The following is a 17,447-nucleotide window of genomic DNA, read 5'->3' as shown; positions in this document are numbered from 1 at the left end:
GCTTGGAGAATTGTCAGTTATTAAGACAAAAATTCCTTGTAACATTATTGAGATTTAAAAAAGACAATGTGTGTGTGTGTGTGTGTGTGTGTGTGTGTGTGTTAGTTGCTCAGTCGTGTCCAACTCCTTGCAACCCCATGGACTATAGCCCACCAGACTCCTCTGTCCATGGAATTCTCCAAGCAAGAATACTGGAGTGTGTTGCCATTCCCTTCTTCAGGGGATCTTCCTGACCCAGAGATCAAACCCAGATCTCCCACATTTCAGGCAGATTCTTCACCATTTAAGCCACCAGGGAAGCCCAAAAAAAGACAAAACTGTATTCTAAATGGTCTTATGTTTCAGTTCAGTTCCGTCGCTCAGTGGCAACTCTTTGCGACCCCATGGACTGCAGTACGCCAGGCCTCCCTGTCCATCACCAGCTCCTAGAGTTTACTCAAACTCATGTCTATTGAGTCAGTGATCCCATCCAACCATCTCATCCTCTGTCGTCCCCTTCTCCTCCTGCCTTCAATCTTTCCCAGCATCAGGGTCTTTTCAAATGAGTCAGCTCTTCGCATCAGGTGGCCAAAATAGTGGAGTTTCAGCTTCAACATCAGTCCTTCCAATGAATATTCAGGACTGATTTCCTTTAGGATGGACTGGTTGGATCTCCTTGCAGTACAAGGGACTTTCAAGAGTCTTCCTGATTTTATGGTAATTCATGTCAATATCAATTCATTTTGAAAACAAATGAACACTCACTTGACTTGTGTACAGTAGCTGGTCAGTGTTTTACACAGCACAGGTTAATTTATGTTAAGCCTAGCCCTTTATTGGATGATCATAAAAAAATCTAAGATACTCTTTACTTTCTTCAATTGTACCTAATAGAGGTGGGGAGTGAAACTGATAGTAACGTGGATTCTGAATTTGCACGGACTCAGTTTGAAGATCTGGTCCCATCACCAACCTCTGAAAAAGCTTTTCTAGCACAAATCCACGCCCGAAAACCTGGGTACCTTCACAGTGGAGCTACCCCGAGCACCATGCGTGGGGACATGTGAGTATCTTCTGCCTGGGGGGTGTTTTTTTCAGCAACAGAACACTCTGCAGGGAGCATAGGAAAATAAAAACATGGTTGCTTAGTTTTTCATTTTGGAAAGGAATGACACAGTTTCCTTTTCTGCCAGAAAAGGTAGAAGGGTGTGTGTGTGCTAAGTCACTTCAGGCATGTCCCAATCTATGTGACCCTATGGCTTCAGCCCACCAGGCTCCTCTGTCCATGGGATTCTCCAATAAGAGTACTGGAGTGGGTTGCCACGCCCTCCTCCAGGAGATCCTCCTGACCCAGGGATCGAACCCGAGTCTCTTGTGTCTCCTGCATTGGCAGACGGGTTCTTTACCACTAGCACCCCCTGGGAAACCCAGGTAGAAGGGCGCTTCGTTTCAACTTCTCATTGTGACTTTTCCTCCTAACAATTTCCAGAGTATCAGTAACGAAAACCAGCCAGTGCCTGTTGAGATCCTGGCCTGCCCAAGGCACTCAACCAGTTAGATACAAAATAGTGTCAAAAATCACTCCCAGCATCCCAGGACTCATAGACTAGTTCAGAAGATAAATCATCCTGTCTTCTGAATTTACTAGATTCACTCTTAAGGGACCCGGTGATACTAGAGAGGCCTCTATTTAAATTGAGTATAAACATCATCTATGCACTTGTGATTTGAATAACTAAATGTATAAAAATCTCGTTATAAAGAAGTCCAATTTGCTTGACTTGTTGAATATGTATAAATCTGACCTTCAAAAGACATGTTACAAAGATTTTCACCCAATTAGGTTTCTGTAGCTTGACAGGAGCCAGTAGAATCAGTGACATTCCCGACTAGACTGTGACCTTGGATCAGCTCCAAGTAGTCAGGCAGAAAAAGTTAAAGCTGAGAAACAAAGGCAAAGCAAGGACAGAACTGCAGAGCCCAGCTTGGGAGGGAAAAGAATAAAATGAAGAAAGTTAAATAAGTGGGGTTCTGAGAAATGTGGACAAGGGCTCACCCAGAAGCTGGAAAAGGGAGTTGATGAGCAGTTTAAAAAAAAGCTACAGAAGGGTGGTGGGGCTTAACATGAGAAGAACTGCAGACTCGTCTACAAAAATAAACTGTCTGTTTTAAAGCCCCAAAGAAGAAACTAACCAGAGGCCTTTCTGGTGTTTTGACTCTCCATCCAAGGAGTGAGTAAAAAGACCAGTAATAATGGGAAATTATAAATAGACATGGTTTGAAAGCCAGCTGTGAAAAGGCAGAGAGCATAATATCAAAACAAAACAGTTATGATTTTATGTGGCAGGAGGCTGCTGCTTTTAATTGTAGTTCGCTTTCTTGTCCTTCCCTCTATAATTTAGAATTATTTAATTTGTTTGTTATTCAGACTGGAGAACTGTGATCAGTTCAGTCTGGTAAATAATGTATCTATGTGATTTTTTATAATTGAGCATCTACATAGTGGTGACCTAAAACTTTCTTGATCCACTCGCAAGATCCAAGACTGTAGCTAAAGCCACCCGATCTGCTGTTCCTGGCAGGCTGGTGGCAGGACAGACTACCAACAGGGCTGTGGGGGTTGGGAAGGGAAAGTTTACAGAGGCCTTGCAGACCTATTTAGGCTGGCCCCAAACCTCTAAAAATAACAAGAACATGCCGTACAGATATAAATAAACATGAACATTGGCATTTATGTTCCAACCCAGAAACTTCTACTTGACCACTCTTTTTCATTTTAGGGGATATTTTAATATCTGTACTATCTAAGCATGTACTGTGTTTTAGCCCAAGCATATTTTAGTCATATGATTTAGGTAGTGAATTTATATTCAGTCCCAGGAAGAACTTTATGTATACTTGGGTGAATAGATGGAGAGTCACACATTAGTGAATGAGATCATTTTTATCCATTTGTTTCATGGTGGAATTGGACAATTTAAATGGATTTCTTAAAGTCAGAGATAGTATACATCTTTAAGATCAAGAGCTGTGGGTTAGAATAGTAGTCTCCCTGACATTGATTGGCTGATACTCTGAGCCTTGATTCTACCATAAAAATACAGCACATGAGTGCATGGGCCTATATACATGCAGAACACAAAGAGCATTAAATGACAAACAAATATTCTTAGACATTATTTCACTAGAGGGCTCACTTTCCTTATAGAAAGTGTTTTTGAACTCCATTTTTTTAAGCCCCCAAATTGGGAAAACTGTATCCTCTCAAAAGATAAGCCTGCCTTTTTTTTAAGAATGGCAAACATTTAAAGGACAACTCATTCCAGGAAACTCTAGGAAAACAGGTGACAACGATCACCAGACTACCCTAGAAAAACTGCCTATGAGAACACCTTGATCATATATTTCTCCAAACTTCCAAAGCGTCTTTCAAGTTTTTTTCATCATGTCAAAGAAAATCCTAAATTGAAGTAAATCGAAGCAAAGAAGTGAATTAGAGACAAAATAAATGTGTGCCCAGAACAGCAGGTAATACAGGGGTTCCACTCATATTTGCCTTTTAAGATTTGCTCCAAAACGCCCTTTGTGGTTGACTCCAGGGTTACAGAAGATGGGGACCCCTACGTGCGGCCAGAGGATGAGAACTATGAAGATGACTCTGTCCGGCAGCTGGAGAATGAGCTGAAGATGGAGGAATACCTAAAACAGAAGCTACAGGACGAAGCCTATCAGGTACCGAGACCCCACCCCACACCACCCACCACTTCAGCCCCTGCCCCTCGGTGGCTGGATCTTTCACGTTATTCCAAAACTTGGTGCCTTCTCCTTCCTTCCACCCTCCCTTTCTGGAATATTCTGACAGTACTCCTCAGCCCATGAATTCTAAGACAGGGAAAGGTTTAATGCTTCTTATAGCTGTCACTCATCAAGTATTTCTATAAATTCTGAGCTGGAAAATGAAAAGAGGCCTTCCATGGTGATAATATAGTTCATGACCCTCCAAGATGATTAGGAAAGCACTTTTTAAGAAAAGATACAGCTGGCTGTCCATGTCAGGAGATTCAGAATCTGTGGATACTGAGGCTCAACTGGAGGGGACTTTGAGTATCCATGGATGCTGGCATCTGCAGGATGGGGGTATCCTGGAACCAGTCCCCCATAAATACTCTGGGATTCTATGCCCTTGGGTGGGCCACAGGGCACAAGGAAATTGACTAAGCATAAGTATACCTCTGTTCTTGAATCACTTGTCCTCAACTTCCCTCCCTGCCTGCCTCGTATCAAATGTTAAGAAGTCAAAGAGTGACAAGCCTCAGCTAGAAATGCTGGGGGAAATGTAGGCCCCCATTCAGCAGGGTGTGGTTGGACAGACTGTCATATATCCTGGATAGCATGATAATCCATCTGAGAATTCACCTGACATAACACACGCAATGGGGAATAATATTATCCTTACGGGGATGCATTTTCCCATGGAGATTGTTCTACTCCCCTGTCTATTTACCTGGTACGTTTCCCCTCCCTCCATCTTGCCGGGGTTCTGGGAGGACAGGGGTATTTGGATGGTTGAGACCTACTGCCCCCCACCAGGCCCCAGTGGGTTATTTTTATCAGGTCAGGCTTTCTGTCCAATATCCAGATACGTTTTTTCCACCATCTTTGGAGCAGTAGTTCTCTCTTACTCTGTTATTGGAAGAAAGAATAGCAGATAAAATAAGTTATCTACTACTCATACATCTGTAGATTGCTTGGAAATATTTTCCCAAGAAGAACAGAGCAAGAGGGAAGCCTACTAACCCCATCTTGACAATATAAAACAGAAGTTTTGCCTCTGGAATGTTCCAAAACAGTTGTGTTTCAGAATAACTTCAGAGTGTAGGCCTAGATAAACAAAGAGGGACCAGATATGTAAAGCCGTATTTGAATCCTGCATAATCAGACCTGCCCCAAGTGTACACCAGGGAGAACGTTTTTCTTCGCAACTTCTATGGCCTGTCCACAGGAGGAAATTTGCCCGGATGAAGCCCCAGGGTGTCTCTGGGAACTCTGAGGGGTGGCATTCCTACGTATATCTCCTTTTGGCCCTGCTGCACAGAAGGAGAGAGAGAGGTGGTTAAATAATCGATATTCTGGTTCATGCTGTTAGAGGCGCCTATTAGACCTCCCTCTGGGAGCCCACATTAGTTTCTGGATTTTGGTGACAACCATAACTGAAATTCTAATTTTTTTTTTAAGAAAAGGAGTCATTTCATATAAGGTATTAGATTTTTATTTATTTCAGTGAACTAGAGATTTAACCTGATACAAGCAAAATGAAAGGAAATTCTATTAACAGCATCAGCTTCCATTGGAGTTCCTGCCATCTGGTAGATTTTAAGCTCCTTCTCTCTCTGTCTTGCCTTTCCTCACTACAACCAGTGACTTCAAAGAAAAGACAAAGAAAAGGACGAAGAGATTGTAATGGGTATGCCCTGGAGAAGGTTGAAGTGGTTTTTCCTTGACTGCTCTATGAGCTGTTGGATGGGTCAGAAAGTTACTTGCGTTCCCTGCATTCTCTCTGTCTGTCTATCTATCTTTCTGCATGGCTTCCAACCAAATAATTCACCAGCTTGACTGCATCACAGACTTGACATGTCACCTTTCTTGTTTGTGTCCTTTGTCACCCGCAGGTCAGCTTGCAAGGTTGAATGCAATAGCCTTTTATCACTCTCCTCTCAAGTAAGTATCCACTTATTTAGGAGGAAAGGTGGTCACTGTACCCTGGATTCTGATCACTTGTAACCTACATGCACAAGCACTATCTCTTGGGGTTTTTCTATGGTAAACTATCCTCTTCCCCTGCTGATAGCAAAGAATCATCCTGGGCCATGAAACATATCGCTCTAGTCCAGTGGCGATTTGGCAGACAACCTTGGGAGTTCACTTTTTACTCTATGAATTAGGAAAACTGGCAGAGGAATTTCTATAACCCAAAGGTGCCCCAGAAATGTGCAGCTATAAAGCCAATTTGCTGATCCATAACTGCATCCAAGGTTTCAACCTCTCTGGCACTTGAGAGAGAAAAATGCAAGCTTGCTCAGCACTTGCAGAAATGAGTCAGCTCCTTAGTCCTGCTGTACTTAGGCCCCAAAAGATCAAAGTGTGCACCTTAACCAGTGAAATCAAGAACATGAATCACTAAAGAAAACAAGAGAAGCAAAGCACAGAGGGAAGCTTCCACAGCCTTACGCTTTTGGAACAGCTAATTCACACCCATCATGGAATTCAGCAAGATATAAATTGATTTAAAATACCTTTTCTGTGGCTTGTGATCCCCCACCTTCAGAGATTTACCTAAATACATGGGAAATTCTCAGTAGCTTTTTTTTTTTTTCTAATTTAAAGAGACTAGCATTTGATTGGCAAGGACCACTTGACTATAGTGGTCTGAAGCTTAGGATCTGGACTCTAACAGACTGATTTCAAAAATGAGTTCCCTAAAATCCTAGCAGCATAATCCTTAAAAACTTGCTTAGACTTCCATGAGCCTCTGTTCCCACTGTACAATATGTATCAGAATACCTACCTCATAGAGGAGTTGTGCTCCCTGGGATACACCAAGTTACAGCTTAACCTAGTGGCAGACACACTATCATTTCATCCTGAGCATACACATACATGCCTAGCCCTCTGCTCAGTGCTTTAGAAGCAGTTCAGTCCCTGGGAGTGACAATGATTATTATGTGAGTGTATGAGAACCCCCAAGACTCAAAACTAGCTTTCTCTCTCTACTTAGGTGAATAAGGTTGGGATTCAGCTTTGTGCTACGTTTGACACACCTTCAGCTACACTGTCCCATGAATCTGATGGAGCTCTGGCTCCAGCTCATGGCCATTTAGATGTCCCACATTACAATTCAAAGCTAATACACCTCTCATAGCCATGACTGCATAAGACTTGTAACTATTTTAGTTATTCAGTCTATTCCCACCCATGGAATCTCATAAGTCTACAGTACAGTTGAGAGGAAACTCAACCTGGCTGCTAAGTTGAAAAAGGAATATATGTCTTCTAAATGATATATCAATTAGTAATGAATATATTCTAGCTGAAACACTGCTGACCTCCTGTCTCAGTCCTCAGGTTAAGATGAAGCAAGTAAAAATCAAGGTGTAATTGTTATTATGAAATATATTTTTTGAGCTGTGAGGCCCTTTGGGTATAAAAGGAAAGATCTTATTGAGCACATTTTAGTCTGTCTCCCTTGGACTTGAGACTACTGCACCACGAGTTCTCCTGATTCATCATGACTATAGTGAAAAAGTTCCCAAGAGCAATTTCTGAAAATATTCACTCCAGTTACTTTCCTAGAGGAGCAAGACGTTTCCTTTCATAGCATTTTCTTTCTCTGAACTCTAGCAATTTGATCATTTTTGTTATGCACATTATTTAAACATCAGTAGGTAGTTCTTGGAGAAGGCAATGGCACCCCACTCCGGTACTTTTGCCTAGAAAATCCCATGGACGGAGGAGCCTGGTGGACTGCAGTCCATGGGGTTGCGAAGAGTTGGACACGACTGAGCAACTTCACTTTCACTTTTCACTTTCATGCATTGGAGAAGGAAATGGCAACCCACTCCAGTGTTCTTGCCTGGAGAATCCCAGGGACGGGGAAGCCTGGTGGGCTGCCGTCTATGGGGTCGCACAGAGTTGGACACGACTGAAGCGACTTAGCAGCAGCAGCAGCAGCAGGTAGTTCTTATAAAGATATACTTCTTTAAAAAGCCTAATAAAATGCCTTTGACATTTTTTATTTAGTTGCTAAGTCATGTCCAATTCTTTTGCCACCCATGGACTATAGCCTGCCAGGCTCCTCTGTCCATGAGATTTCTCAGGCAAAGATACTGGAGTGGGTTGCCATTTCCTTCTCCAGGGGATCTTCCAAACCCTGGGATCAAACCCATGTCTCCTGTGTTGGCAGGTAGATTCTTTACTACTGAGCCACAATAGAAGCCCCAGCCCTGGACATAAACCAAGATAAAAAGCAGTATTTGGTTCTTGTCCATAAATGCCAAAGATTTTAATCTTCTGTTTCAAATTTTATTTCCAATAAAACTTAAAACAGTTGTGACCTCTGCTACTTACCGCATCCTTACCTACCTAGATGGCCTTCCACAGGATTCTAAATATAAACCAGTCTGTCACCAAATCACCAAGTCAGACAAAATTAATTTAAGATCTGGAACACTGCAGGAACTAGTAGCTTTTCATCCTTGCAGCTAGTTCTACCCTACTATAATTTTTCTTGATGAAACCAAGAAAGACAGCTGAAATTGTAGAACAGTTATCTGTTGAAATCTATTCACTTGAACTTTCTGGCTATACTGCAAGACCAGAAATTATCCCAAAATATATGCATCTCTTTGGCAAGGGTCTGAAAGTCGATTTCATCAGCTCAAAGTCAATTAGGCATCCATGAAGCAGAGTCCTACATGCTGCTGCTGCTAAGTCGCTTCAGTCGTGTCCGACTCTGTGCGACCCCATAGACGGCAGCCCACCAGACTTCCCCATCCTTGGGATTCTCCAGGCAAGAACACTGGAGTGGGTTGCCATTTCCTCCTCCAATGCATGAAAGTGAAAAGTGAAAGAGAAGTCGCTCAGTCATGTCTGACTCGTAGCGACCCCATGGACTGCAGCCTAGCAGGCTCCTCCATCCATGGGATTCTCCAGGCAAGAGTACTGGAGTGGGGTGCCATTGCCTTCTCCAGAGCCCTACATGACTTAGGGGCAAAAGGTGAAACACCAGAAACATGGAAGACCCATCCTCTGCTCAAGAAAATCCTTAGGCCTCTTTGAAGATAAATATGCACTTACCAACACATTAACAAAAGTTATCAAGAGAAATCTGTTTTATTGCTTTTCAGCTAGCCACGTGGGAAGAAACGGTACACATAAAGCTTAGCACCCGAATTAGAGTCCACCGAGGTTCCGTTTTGGCCCATCAAATCTTAGGTTGGTCCCTTTTCCATCCCTCTGGCCACATGGTACTCCACTCACCTTGGCCAGCCACATCCTAACTTCAGAAATTGGAGGATGGAAGATCAAAGGTGGATTTTTTTTTTTAATTAGTATGGCAAAAACAAAAACAAAACTAGTATGGCATTCTGATGGTGAGTCAGTGTTTTCATGTCCTTGTCCAAAGGACAACACAGATATTTCTGTTTATGGTGCTTGAACCTTCCAGATGCCTTAGGTGCCCACTAGGCAGGAGTCTCAGCATGGAGGATTCTTGTCCTCTCTTCTATCAGAAGGTGCAGTATCCCAGTGTCCCAAGACGGTCATTCCTGATTGTCAGGGGAAGAAAGGACTGTGTGTGTGTGTGTGTGTGTGTGTGTGTGTGTGTGTGTGTGTTTCGGGGTGGGGGGAAGGGAGGATTCTAAGCTTCATAACTCTAATTTAGAGAACAGTTTCCATCTTTAAAAAAGAAATTACACATTGCTTATTCCCAGGCAAGCTATAGTCAGACAGATGCAAGTAACAGGAGAGCTGGTGATGAAGGACAGAGCTGCACCCCCAGAGGAGAAGACGGCAGCCTGGCAGCAGCCTCAGCTCATGGAAGAGAGGACCCACCACATGCAGCTGCTCCCGACAGACCCCCGCCCCCTAAAGACTGTGTTCTGCCGACTGTAGTGCAGCTAACTTTTTGTTCTAAGTTTTGTAGTTCATAGACGTGTGTTTTGAGAAGGAAAAAAAAAAAATAAGACTTCTGTTCAAAGCTAACTTATCAGCTACATCTTCTGTAACATGGCTCATCCCTCGAAATGAAAACACAGGCTGAAATCCCATGCTGCTGTTACTCGCAATGGCAGTATTAACAAGCATCTTACCTTTGCACATGATATTGAACCTGGTCAGTTTACAACGACATTACTAATACTGTTTATAGCTAGGAGTTTCATTTCTGAATTCTCTGAGATTTTAGCAAACCAGTTGATTATATACACTGTACATTTTTTTTTCCACAGCAACTGGAAAAAAAACAACCACTTGCAGTTATTCACTGAGCCCGAAGGATTTGGTTCCTGAGGGTACAGACTCAGAGCCCCAAAGCCAAGAAGGGTCCTTGGCCTGCATGGTCTGCACTTGTCTCCAAGTCTCTGAAAGCAGAGGCTTGAACCAAACCCATCAGGAGAATCCAATCTCTGTGGCTTCTTTCCAACTTGGGGTTGTTTTCTTTCAAGATACTCTTAACCAATCAGCCATAGAATTTAGTGTAAATATTTTTTTTTCAAATAGAGATCATATTCCCAAAAAAAAGGCAACATTCAAATTATATAGAATCTAGTTTTTAAAATCAGCACAGATCTTCTTAAAAACTGTGAACTCTGTTTTGAAATACTCGTTACTAAAGCTGTTTATAAACCACAGGTGCCATACGATCCCCCCAGTGGACTCAAGTTATCTCTGCTCTTCCACGGCTGGTTCCTTTCGGTTTAGCTTTAGGGAGCATGTTTCTAACAGCACCGCTCATCCACCGGTTCCCCATCAGGTCGTTTGGAGGCCTTTCAGCTTTAAATGTACAGGCTTAAAGTGCGCTTGCAAACGTTCGCTCTCCTTTTCTTTCTGAATGTGTTTTGCCTTAGCTGGCTCCCTGGTGTTCTGCATGCAGCCTCCTGTGGTCACGTGAGAGGAAACAGGCTTTCCTAAGTGGAGCTGGGATCTTGCACTCCGTGAAAAGCTGATGTGCAAAAGAACTGTCAAGGAAGGGAGAATGAATGACTCTGTTGATGGTCCTTTCTGAGGGCCCTCTTTGGGGAGCACCAAAGACCTCCCTTAGGGATTCTGGGGAAATGAAAAAAAAAAAAATCTTCTACTTGTTTCAAGATTTGATGAAATAAAAATCCTGCAACATAGTAGATACATTATCCTTAAATTGGCAGCTTCTCTGGATTCCTGTTTCTCATTTAAAAGAAAGAAGAGAACATCATTCTAGAACAGTGGTTCTTGAAATGTGGTCCCCGGACCAGCAGGGCCAGCATTACCTGGGGAGTTTATTAGAAATGTAGATTCTTAGGCCCTAACCCCAGCCCTACTGAATCAGAAATTCTGGGGTTGGGGCCCCGTCATCTGTGTTTGAACTTGCCAGGTGATTCTGATGCATGCAGAAGCTGAAGAACCACTGCTTTAGAAGAAAGTTGTGTAATAAAATCTCTGAAAAGGCCTTACTCAGAATAAGCAAGAAAGGTTCTGAGTCATCCTCAAAGTTTGAGCGATTCAATTTTGCTTCCAGGGTTGGCAGAAGCTTTCTCCCACCCCACAGAGTTGGTAGTTGGTGGGTCCCCTGCTGAGAAGTGACATCCCAACTTCTTCCTTCTTCCTTTCCAGAGGGCTCTCAGATGCGCCCATCTCTGAGTTGGGTCAGACACCACCTCCTTGACTGCCCTCAGGAACAAAATCGCTTGCCTTGGGGTTAGTAAAGCTCTCAGTTGGCATTAGCAAGGAGCACATTCTGCCCCTTGATGTACTTAGTCATTTTTCCCTGGAGAGCCAGCCTGACAAATGCCCCTGAGAACAGGCTGACACCAAAGGGACACAACTGCACGGTTCTCAGATTTCTTTGCACAGAGGGATGTTATTGCAGGTTTTGTTGGTGTGTCTTAATGTTCATCTCCTTCCCTCTGCCCATCCTCTGTGAACCCATACCTCTCTAGATGGAGCAGGTGGCCACTGGTGCCTCATACTCAGTACTTAAAACCACTACATCCCAGCTACCTACATAACTGTCGGCTCTGAATCATAGCTGGGCAGTTTTCAGTCTCAGAACCCTGACCCTGCAGGTGGCGTTCAGCCACTACCTGGACCGAGCTGACAGATGTTATCATTTTGTGTTTCTGCATCATAATGTTTGTCTAAGGTTTGGACTGTTCTGTGGGTAACCTTCCCTCATCATAGTGTTCGTTGCCAATTCCATCACATGGTTGTCGATCCCATCGTACGAAGTCATTGCAAGGACTCTGGAAACTGCTGCCAATGACCGATTCCTGACTAACCAGCCACCTTTTCTTTCTCTTAGCTCCACATCAGCCCTGAGACCAGACTCAAGCACCCCTGTCCTGTAAACGAGACAAAATGGCGTGCGTTATTTTGGGTTTTCGTGTTTTTGGGCGGGTTTCTTTCCTTGGCTCTCCAAATCTACTTTTGGGGCCTGTTCTAAGTGCAAACCCAGCAGGTGTCACCTGTCCTGTCCATTAGGTACAGTTCTGTCTGGCGAGGGTTGTTTCTTTCTTGTTCCACGAAGAATTGCACATCCATCTCCATTAGAGGTGATGCCCTATTAATGAGCACTGGTCTAACACAGCCAACCCTCCCCCACGGCACCATGTGAACGGAGGGAGGGAGGAGGGTGAAATCTACTGTAGGGGATTCAGGAATCAGTTGTGGTTGGTCAGGACGGAAGTCGGGGTAAATGTGGTTGGTCAGAGGGAGATGTGCTGGAGATTGTGAAAAATGGATTCTCGAGTGATCTGCTATAAGACAGGGAAGGTTCATTTGTAAGTAGTAATGTGAACTGAACTACATAAGAGTGTGGCCTTTGTTGTGATATACTATGTATTTTCTTATATGCATGAGCCAAACTGTTGCATCATAATTTAGCACTGATGTCTGCTTTTATTTTGATCATCTTTGTCCACCCTCGTTAGTTCTTGGCTGTTAACTGTAGGTAGACGTTGTAGATCCAGCAGCCTTTGGTTGCTGCAGTCACCTTGGTTCGATTCCGCACAAACAACTCCATGTCCTCAGAAGAAAGGGCATTTTTACCTTTGAACCAAAAAGAAGGGAAAAATAAAAATCAGAGGTGTCATATCCTGAGGCTAATTAACTCTAAGACATTTTTAATTATGACTACTGTAATTTGACGCCATTTGAAGTAACCAATTCAGAGACACTAAAGATGTCACAACATTCATGGGTATGTAACAAAACTACTATTGTATGGGTTTTTTGTATTGCTGTTAAGTATTGTTTTGTGTGTATGTGTGTGTGTTGGAACCTCCTGGGGACATGTTATATTTTGAAGTGATTAAACTATTTAATTGTGTGTCTATATTTTGGAATGGAATTATTTCTTCATTAAAAAATGTTTTTAAAAACACTATATCTTGTGTATTTTGTTCTTTTGTTTAAATGAATGTTTCCTAAAACAACATGAGGTTAGTCTAAGAAAGACAAGTCAGTGTTTGGAGTGTGAAGCTTGGACTTTTTGCTGATTGAGGATCAAGCAATTGAGGTCAAATATTTCACCTTTTCCTGCCTTTGAGGATGCAGTCTTTTTAAAAATGAGATACTATTCTGCTGCTCATGGAAAGCCTTGTTATGATTAAGATCAAAAATCCATACTCCCTCTCCTTTTTTCTCTTCCTCTTCTTTCTTTTCTTCCCCAAATTCCAAATGTTGGGAAAAAATAACTAACGTTTGTGTAATCCTTTACAACTTTCAAAAACCCTGTTTCATTTACATTTGATCCTCACGTTAGTCATCCAGATGTATAACTTACGGTGCTGCCTTTGTTCTGAAAAAATCTGCAGACCAGGCTGAGATGAGAAGTAGACTAGGCATGCCATCAAACAAGAAACAGAGGGCAAAAACACAAGAAATTTCCCACTTCTGAGAAGATGGTGCGTTTTTCAGAGGAGTTGCAGGAATTTCTCCCTGTATCCAGGGCTATGGAGCCTTCACCTCACTCCCAGTAGATCTTGCATCAGACGAGACCAAGATTCATCTAAGGACTTGTGCTCTCAATTCCTTGGCATTGGTTTAATTTCTACTGCTGTCTTCTGATTGCCCTAGCAACACATATTAAACTTTGCAAATTATGTGTTCTAAATATTATCTGAGCAAGTAAAGAAAAACTGGGAGGCACTGGAAAGATGAAAAAGAGAATTTTCAATTTTTTTTTTCTAAGATGTCAGATCCTGACGCAAGACTGTGATGTACACCAAGAATCACCATTGCCCAAAATGTTCCCCTAAGATTTCATTGGCATAGTCAGGAGTAGTGGGGCAGGTCTGGTCGTCAAACATTGGAGAAGCCTGGGGCAAGAGCTTTTTCCCCTGGTTCATAGCCAACTTGGGAACAATGATCCTCTGAAATACAAAATCCTTTATAGTCTTTTTTTAAAATGCTGCTTTGAGGGGAGGTTAGTATGAGAAAAGAGTAATATTTCCCCCTATTGCAAAGAGATCCAAGATGCTTATTTGATGAAGAAGGGCTCAAATATTTTAGTAGGATAATAGGAAGGGTATAATTTTACCAAAAAACCTAAACCAAGGCTAAGATACAATACTGAAAACTCTGCATAAAATGCAACTTAACTGCCTAGTTCTCAATGTTCTCACTACAAATAACCATACTTGCTCAACAGCAAAGACATTTTTCAAGCCATTGTGAGGGTCTCTGTACTATGAACATTAGTGGTATAAAGGACAGTCTTCAATTTTTTTTTTTTTTCTAAAAAACCACAAAGTCAGGAGGTGGAGAAGAGGGAACCCTTGTACACTGTGGGAATGTAAATTGGTACAGCCACTATGCGAAACAAGATGGAGTTTCCTTAATAACTAAAAATAGAGCTACCATATGACTCACCAATTCCACTCCTGGGCATATTTTTTTTTAATTAATTCAAAAAGATGCATACACCCCAATGTTCACAGCAGTATTATTTATAACTGCCAAGATATGGAAGCAACCAGAGTGTCTATCAACAGATGAATTGATGAAGAAGATGTGTGAATGGATAAGGAAGTTGTGCTACATATACACGATAGACTATTACTCATTACTCAGCTATAAAAAAGAACGCATTCTGAGTCAGTTCTAATGAGGTGAATGAAACTGGAGCCTAGTATACAGAGTGAAATAAGTCAAAAAGAGAAACACCAATACAGTATATTAACACATATACACAGAACTTAGACAGATGGTAACGATGATCCTATGTACAGGGCAGCAAAAGAGACACAGATGCAAAGAACAGATTCTTGGACTATGTGGGAGAAGGCGAGGGTGGGATGATTTGAGAGAACAGCATTGAAACATGTATATTACTATATGTAAAACAGATGACCAGTGCAAGTTCGATGCATGAAGCAGGGCAGGCAAAGCCGGTGCTCTGGGGCAACCCAGCGGGGATGGGAGTGGGGAGGGAGGTGGGAGGGGGGTTTAGGATGGGGGCACACGTGTGCACTCATGGCTGATTCATGTCAATGTATGGCAAAAGCCACCACAAGATTGTAAAGTAATTATCCTCCAATTAAAATAAATTAATTTTTTTAAAAAAGAAGATGTGGTGTGTATATATATATATATACAATGGAATACTACTAAGCCATAAAAAGAATGAAATTTTGCCATTTGCAGCAACATAGATGGAGGGCATTATACTAAGAGAGCTAAGTCAAAGACAAATACTGTACGATATTGCTTACATGTAGAATCTAAAAAGCACAACAAACTAGTCCATATAACAAAAAAGAAGCAGCTCTCATATATAGAGAACAAACCAGTGGTTACCAGTGGGGAGGAGGGGTTGCAATATGGACGTGGGGGAACGACAGGTACAAACCAGTGGGAGTAAAATAGGCTACAAGATTGTACTATACAACACAGGGAATATAGCCGATGCTTTGTTATAACTGTAAATGGAGTATAACCTTTAAAAAAATTTTAAGCATGCAGTTGCAATCTGTGATGGTGAGAAGTGTAAAACTAACAAAATTTATTCCAACACTATAGCCTCTTCTTCGCCTGGCCTGATGAAATGATTAAGCTTTGTATTGGGTTGGCCGAACAAACTTATTATGGAAGAACCGGAACAAACTTTTTGGCCAGTCCCACTTAATTGCTTTTCTATTCATCTTTGCCGACTCTACACTGGTGGTGAGGAAAGTCTGCACTATCATGGAACATCACTGAACCCAATGCTGAGCCAAAAGTACAATAGTTGGGCAATAAATACAGAAGATATTTAAAAATAAGGAAGGCACACCATTCCGCAGGTTACTCCTAATTATCCATAGTCACAGCCAGGATTTTTAATGGATGCGTTGGAAGAGATGAAAATTGATCCGGAAGAGACTCTGGTAAGCACCGGAAGTAGGAGATTGAGGGGGCCGGGCTTGTGCTCCAAAGCCAGGTGGTTGTGACGCTCGGTTCTGAGAAGTGGAGACACTGATTTGTATTCCAACGTCCTAGTTTCAAAAAGACTTGATAACAGAGCCAGGACTCCTCTCAGAAAGTGAGTCAGCAGTTTGCCTGAGACTGACCCAGTTTTGCACTGAAAGCCTAGAGTCCTGAGAAACGCTTCAGTCCCGGTCAAATGAAGGAACCGGTCTCCCAAGAAAGCAAGTAAAGAGACCACTCATGCATCAGGCTGCAACAAGCCCCTGCACCGTAAAGCAAGTAAGATATTCTACCACTGTGGGACATTTAGAGAACAAAAAAGGTACATGAATGTACCTTCCTAATCAAAAGTGAAGGTCGCTCAGGCCTGTCCAACTCTTTGGGACCCCATGGACTGTGAACTCTCCAGGCCAGAATGCTGGAGTGAGTAGCCTTTCCCTTTTCCAGGGCATCTTCCCAACCCAGGGATTGAACCAGTTTTCCCATATTGCAGGCAGATTCTTTACCAGCTGAGCCAAAAGGGGAGCCCAAGAACACTGGAGTGGATAGCCTATCCCTTCTCCAGGGTATCTTCCCAACTGAGGAATCCAACCGGCGTCTCCTACATTGCAGGCGGATTCTTTACCAACTGAGCTATGAGGGAAGCCCCATTCTAATCAAAAGTTTCGTGTTTAGGAGGAACCTTCTGATGCCCCACCAGGATAATATTTAGCTTCAGAATTCACTACAGTGAGAACACCCATGGGTTTGTTCACCTTGGGGATTTCTGAAAGTCTTATAGATAAGACTTGTTCAAACATCCAGATGCTAAGGAGAGTCTGCAAAAATCAAGTTGAATTTGGGCATAACTGACTGTGAACAACTTTTTTTTTTTTTTTAAGGCAGTGATTGACTCTTTTTTGTTGTTGTTGTGTAGTTGCTAAGTTGTCCAGCTCTTAGTGACCCCATGGGTTTTGACCAGGCCTTTAACTTGACCTCCCATTTCTTTGAAGAGAGGATATTTTTCAGTTCATCTAAAAGCAGAATCAAATTCTTTAGACATGAGTTCAGAGAGAGGGGCCTAAGGCAGTCCTGTTTTCACCATTTCTTTGTTCTATCCCTTCTCTCCACTGAGATGTGAGTGTTGGAACAGACTCTGGAAATAAGCAAAAAAGGTTGGACTGTACAGAGGAAACCTACAATCTGCCTCTTAGAGATTTTTCTATTTATTGAATCAGGTACAAGCTGTAAAAGCTTTTGTTCTCAACTTAAAAAGCACTACCTCATACATATAACTGAATCACTTTGCTGTACTCCAGAAGCTAACACAA

The 17,447-nt window shown here is 42.4% G+C and overlaps 1 protein-coding gene across 19 annotated transcripts in view; it reads left to right on the top strand.

Annotated features, from left to right (window-relative positions):
• Nucleotides 1-13,114, top strand: part of DTNA (dystrobrevin alpha) — a 461,852-nt gene extending 448,738 nt beyond the window's left edge. For 11 of the 19 annotated variants that reach the window (XM_070361690.1, XM_070361688.1, XM_070361687.1 and 8 more), the window contains 3 exons: nucleotides 874-1,042; nucleotides 3,579-3,711; nucleotides 12,032-13,114. In XM_070361690.1, coding sequence (XP_070217791.1) covers nucleotides 874-1,042; nucleotides 3,579-3,711; nucleotides 12,032-12,172 — 443 coding nt within the window. In that variant the 3' untranslated portion in view covers nucleotides 12,173-13,114. Of the gene's footprint in view, nucleotides 1-873; nucleotides 1,043-3,578; nucleotides 3,712-5,397; nucleotides 5,417-5,648; nucleotides 5,698-9,467 lie in introns of those variants that run through there. The other 8 variants (XM_070361689.1, XM_070361692.1, XM_070361695.1 and 5 more) reach the window with 2 other exon arrangements.
• Nucleotides 13,115-17,447: the final 4,333 nt, after the last annotated feature.

The sequence above is a fragment of the Bos mutus genome, chromosome 24 (assembly GCF_027580195.1).
Source record: "Bos mutus isolate GX-2022 chromosome 24, NWIPB_WYAK_1.1, whole genome shotgun sequence".
Classification (NCBI taxonomy): domain Eukaryota; kingdom Metazoa; phylum Chordata; class Mammalia; order Artiodactyla; family Bovidae; genus Bos; species Bos mutus.
Note: the sequence above shows the minus strand (reverse complement) of the source record. Positions and strands in the feature narration are given on the sequence as shown.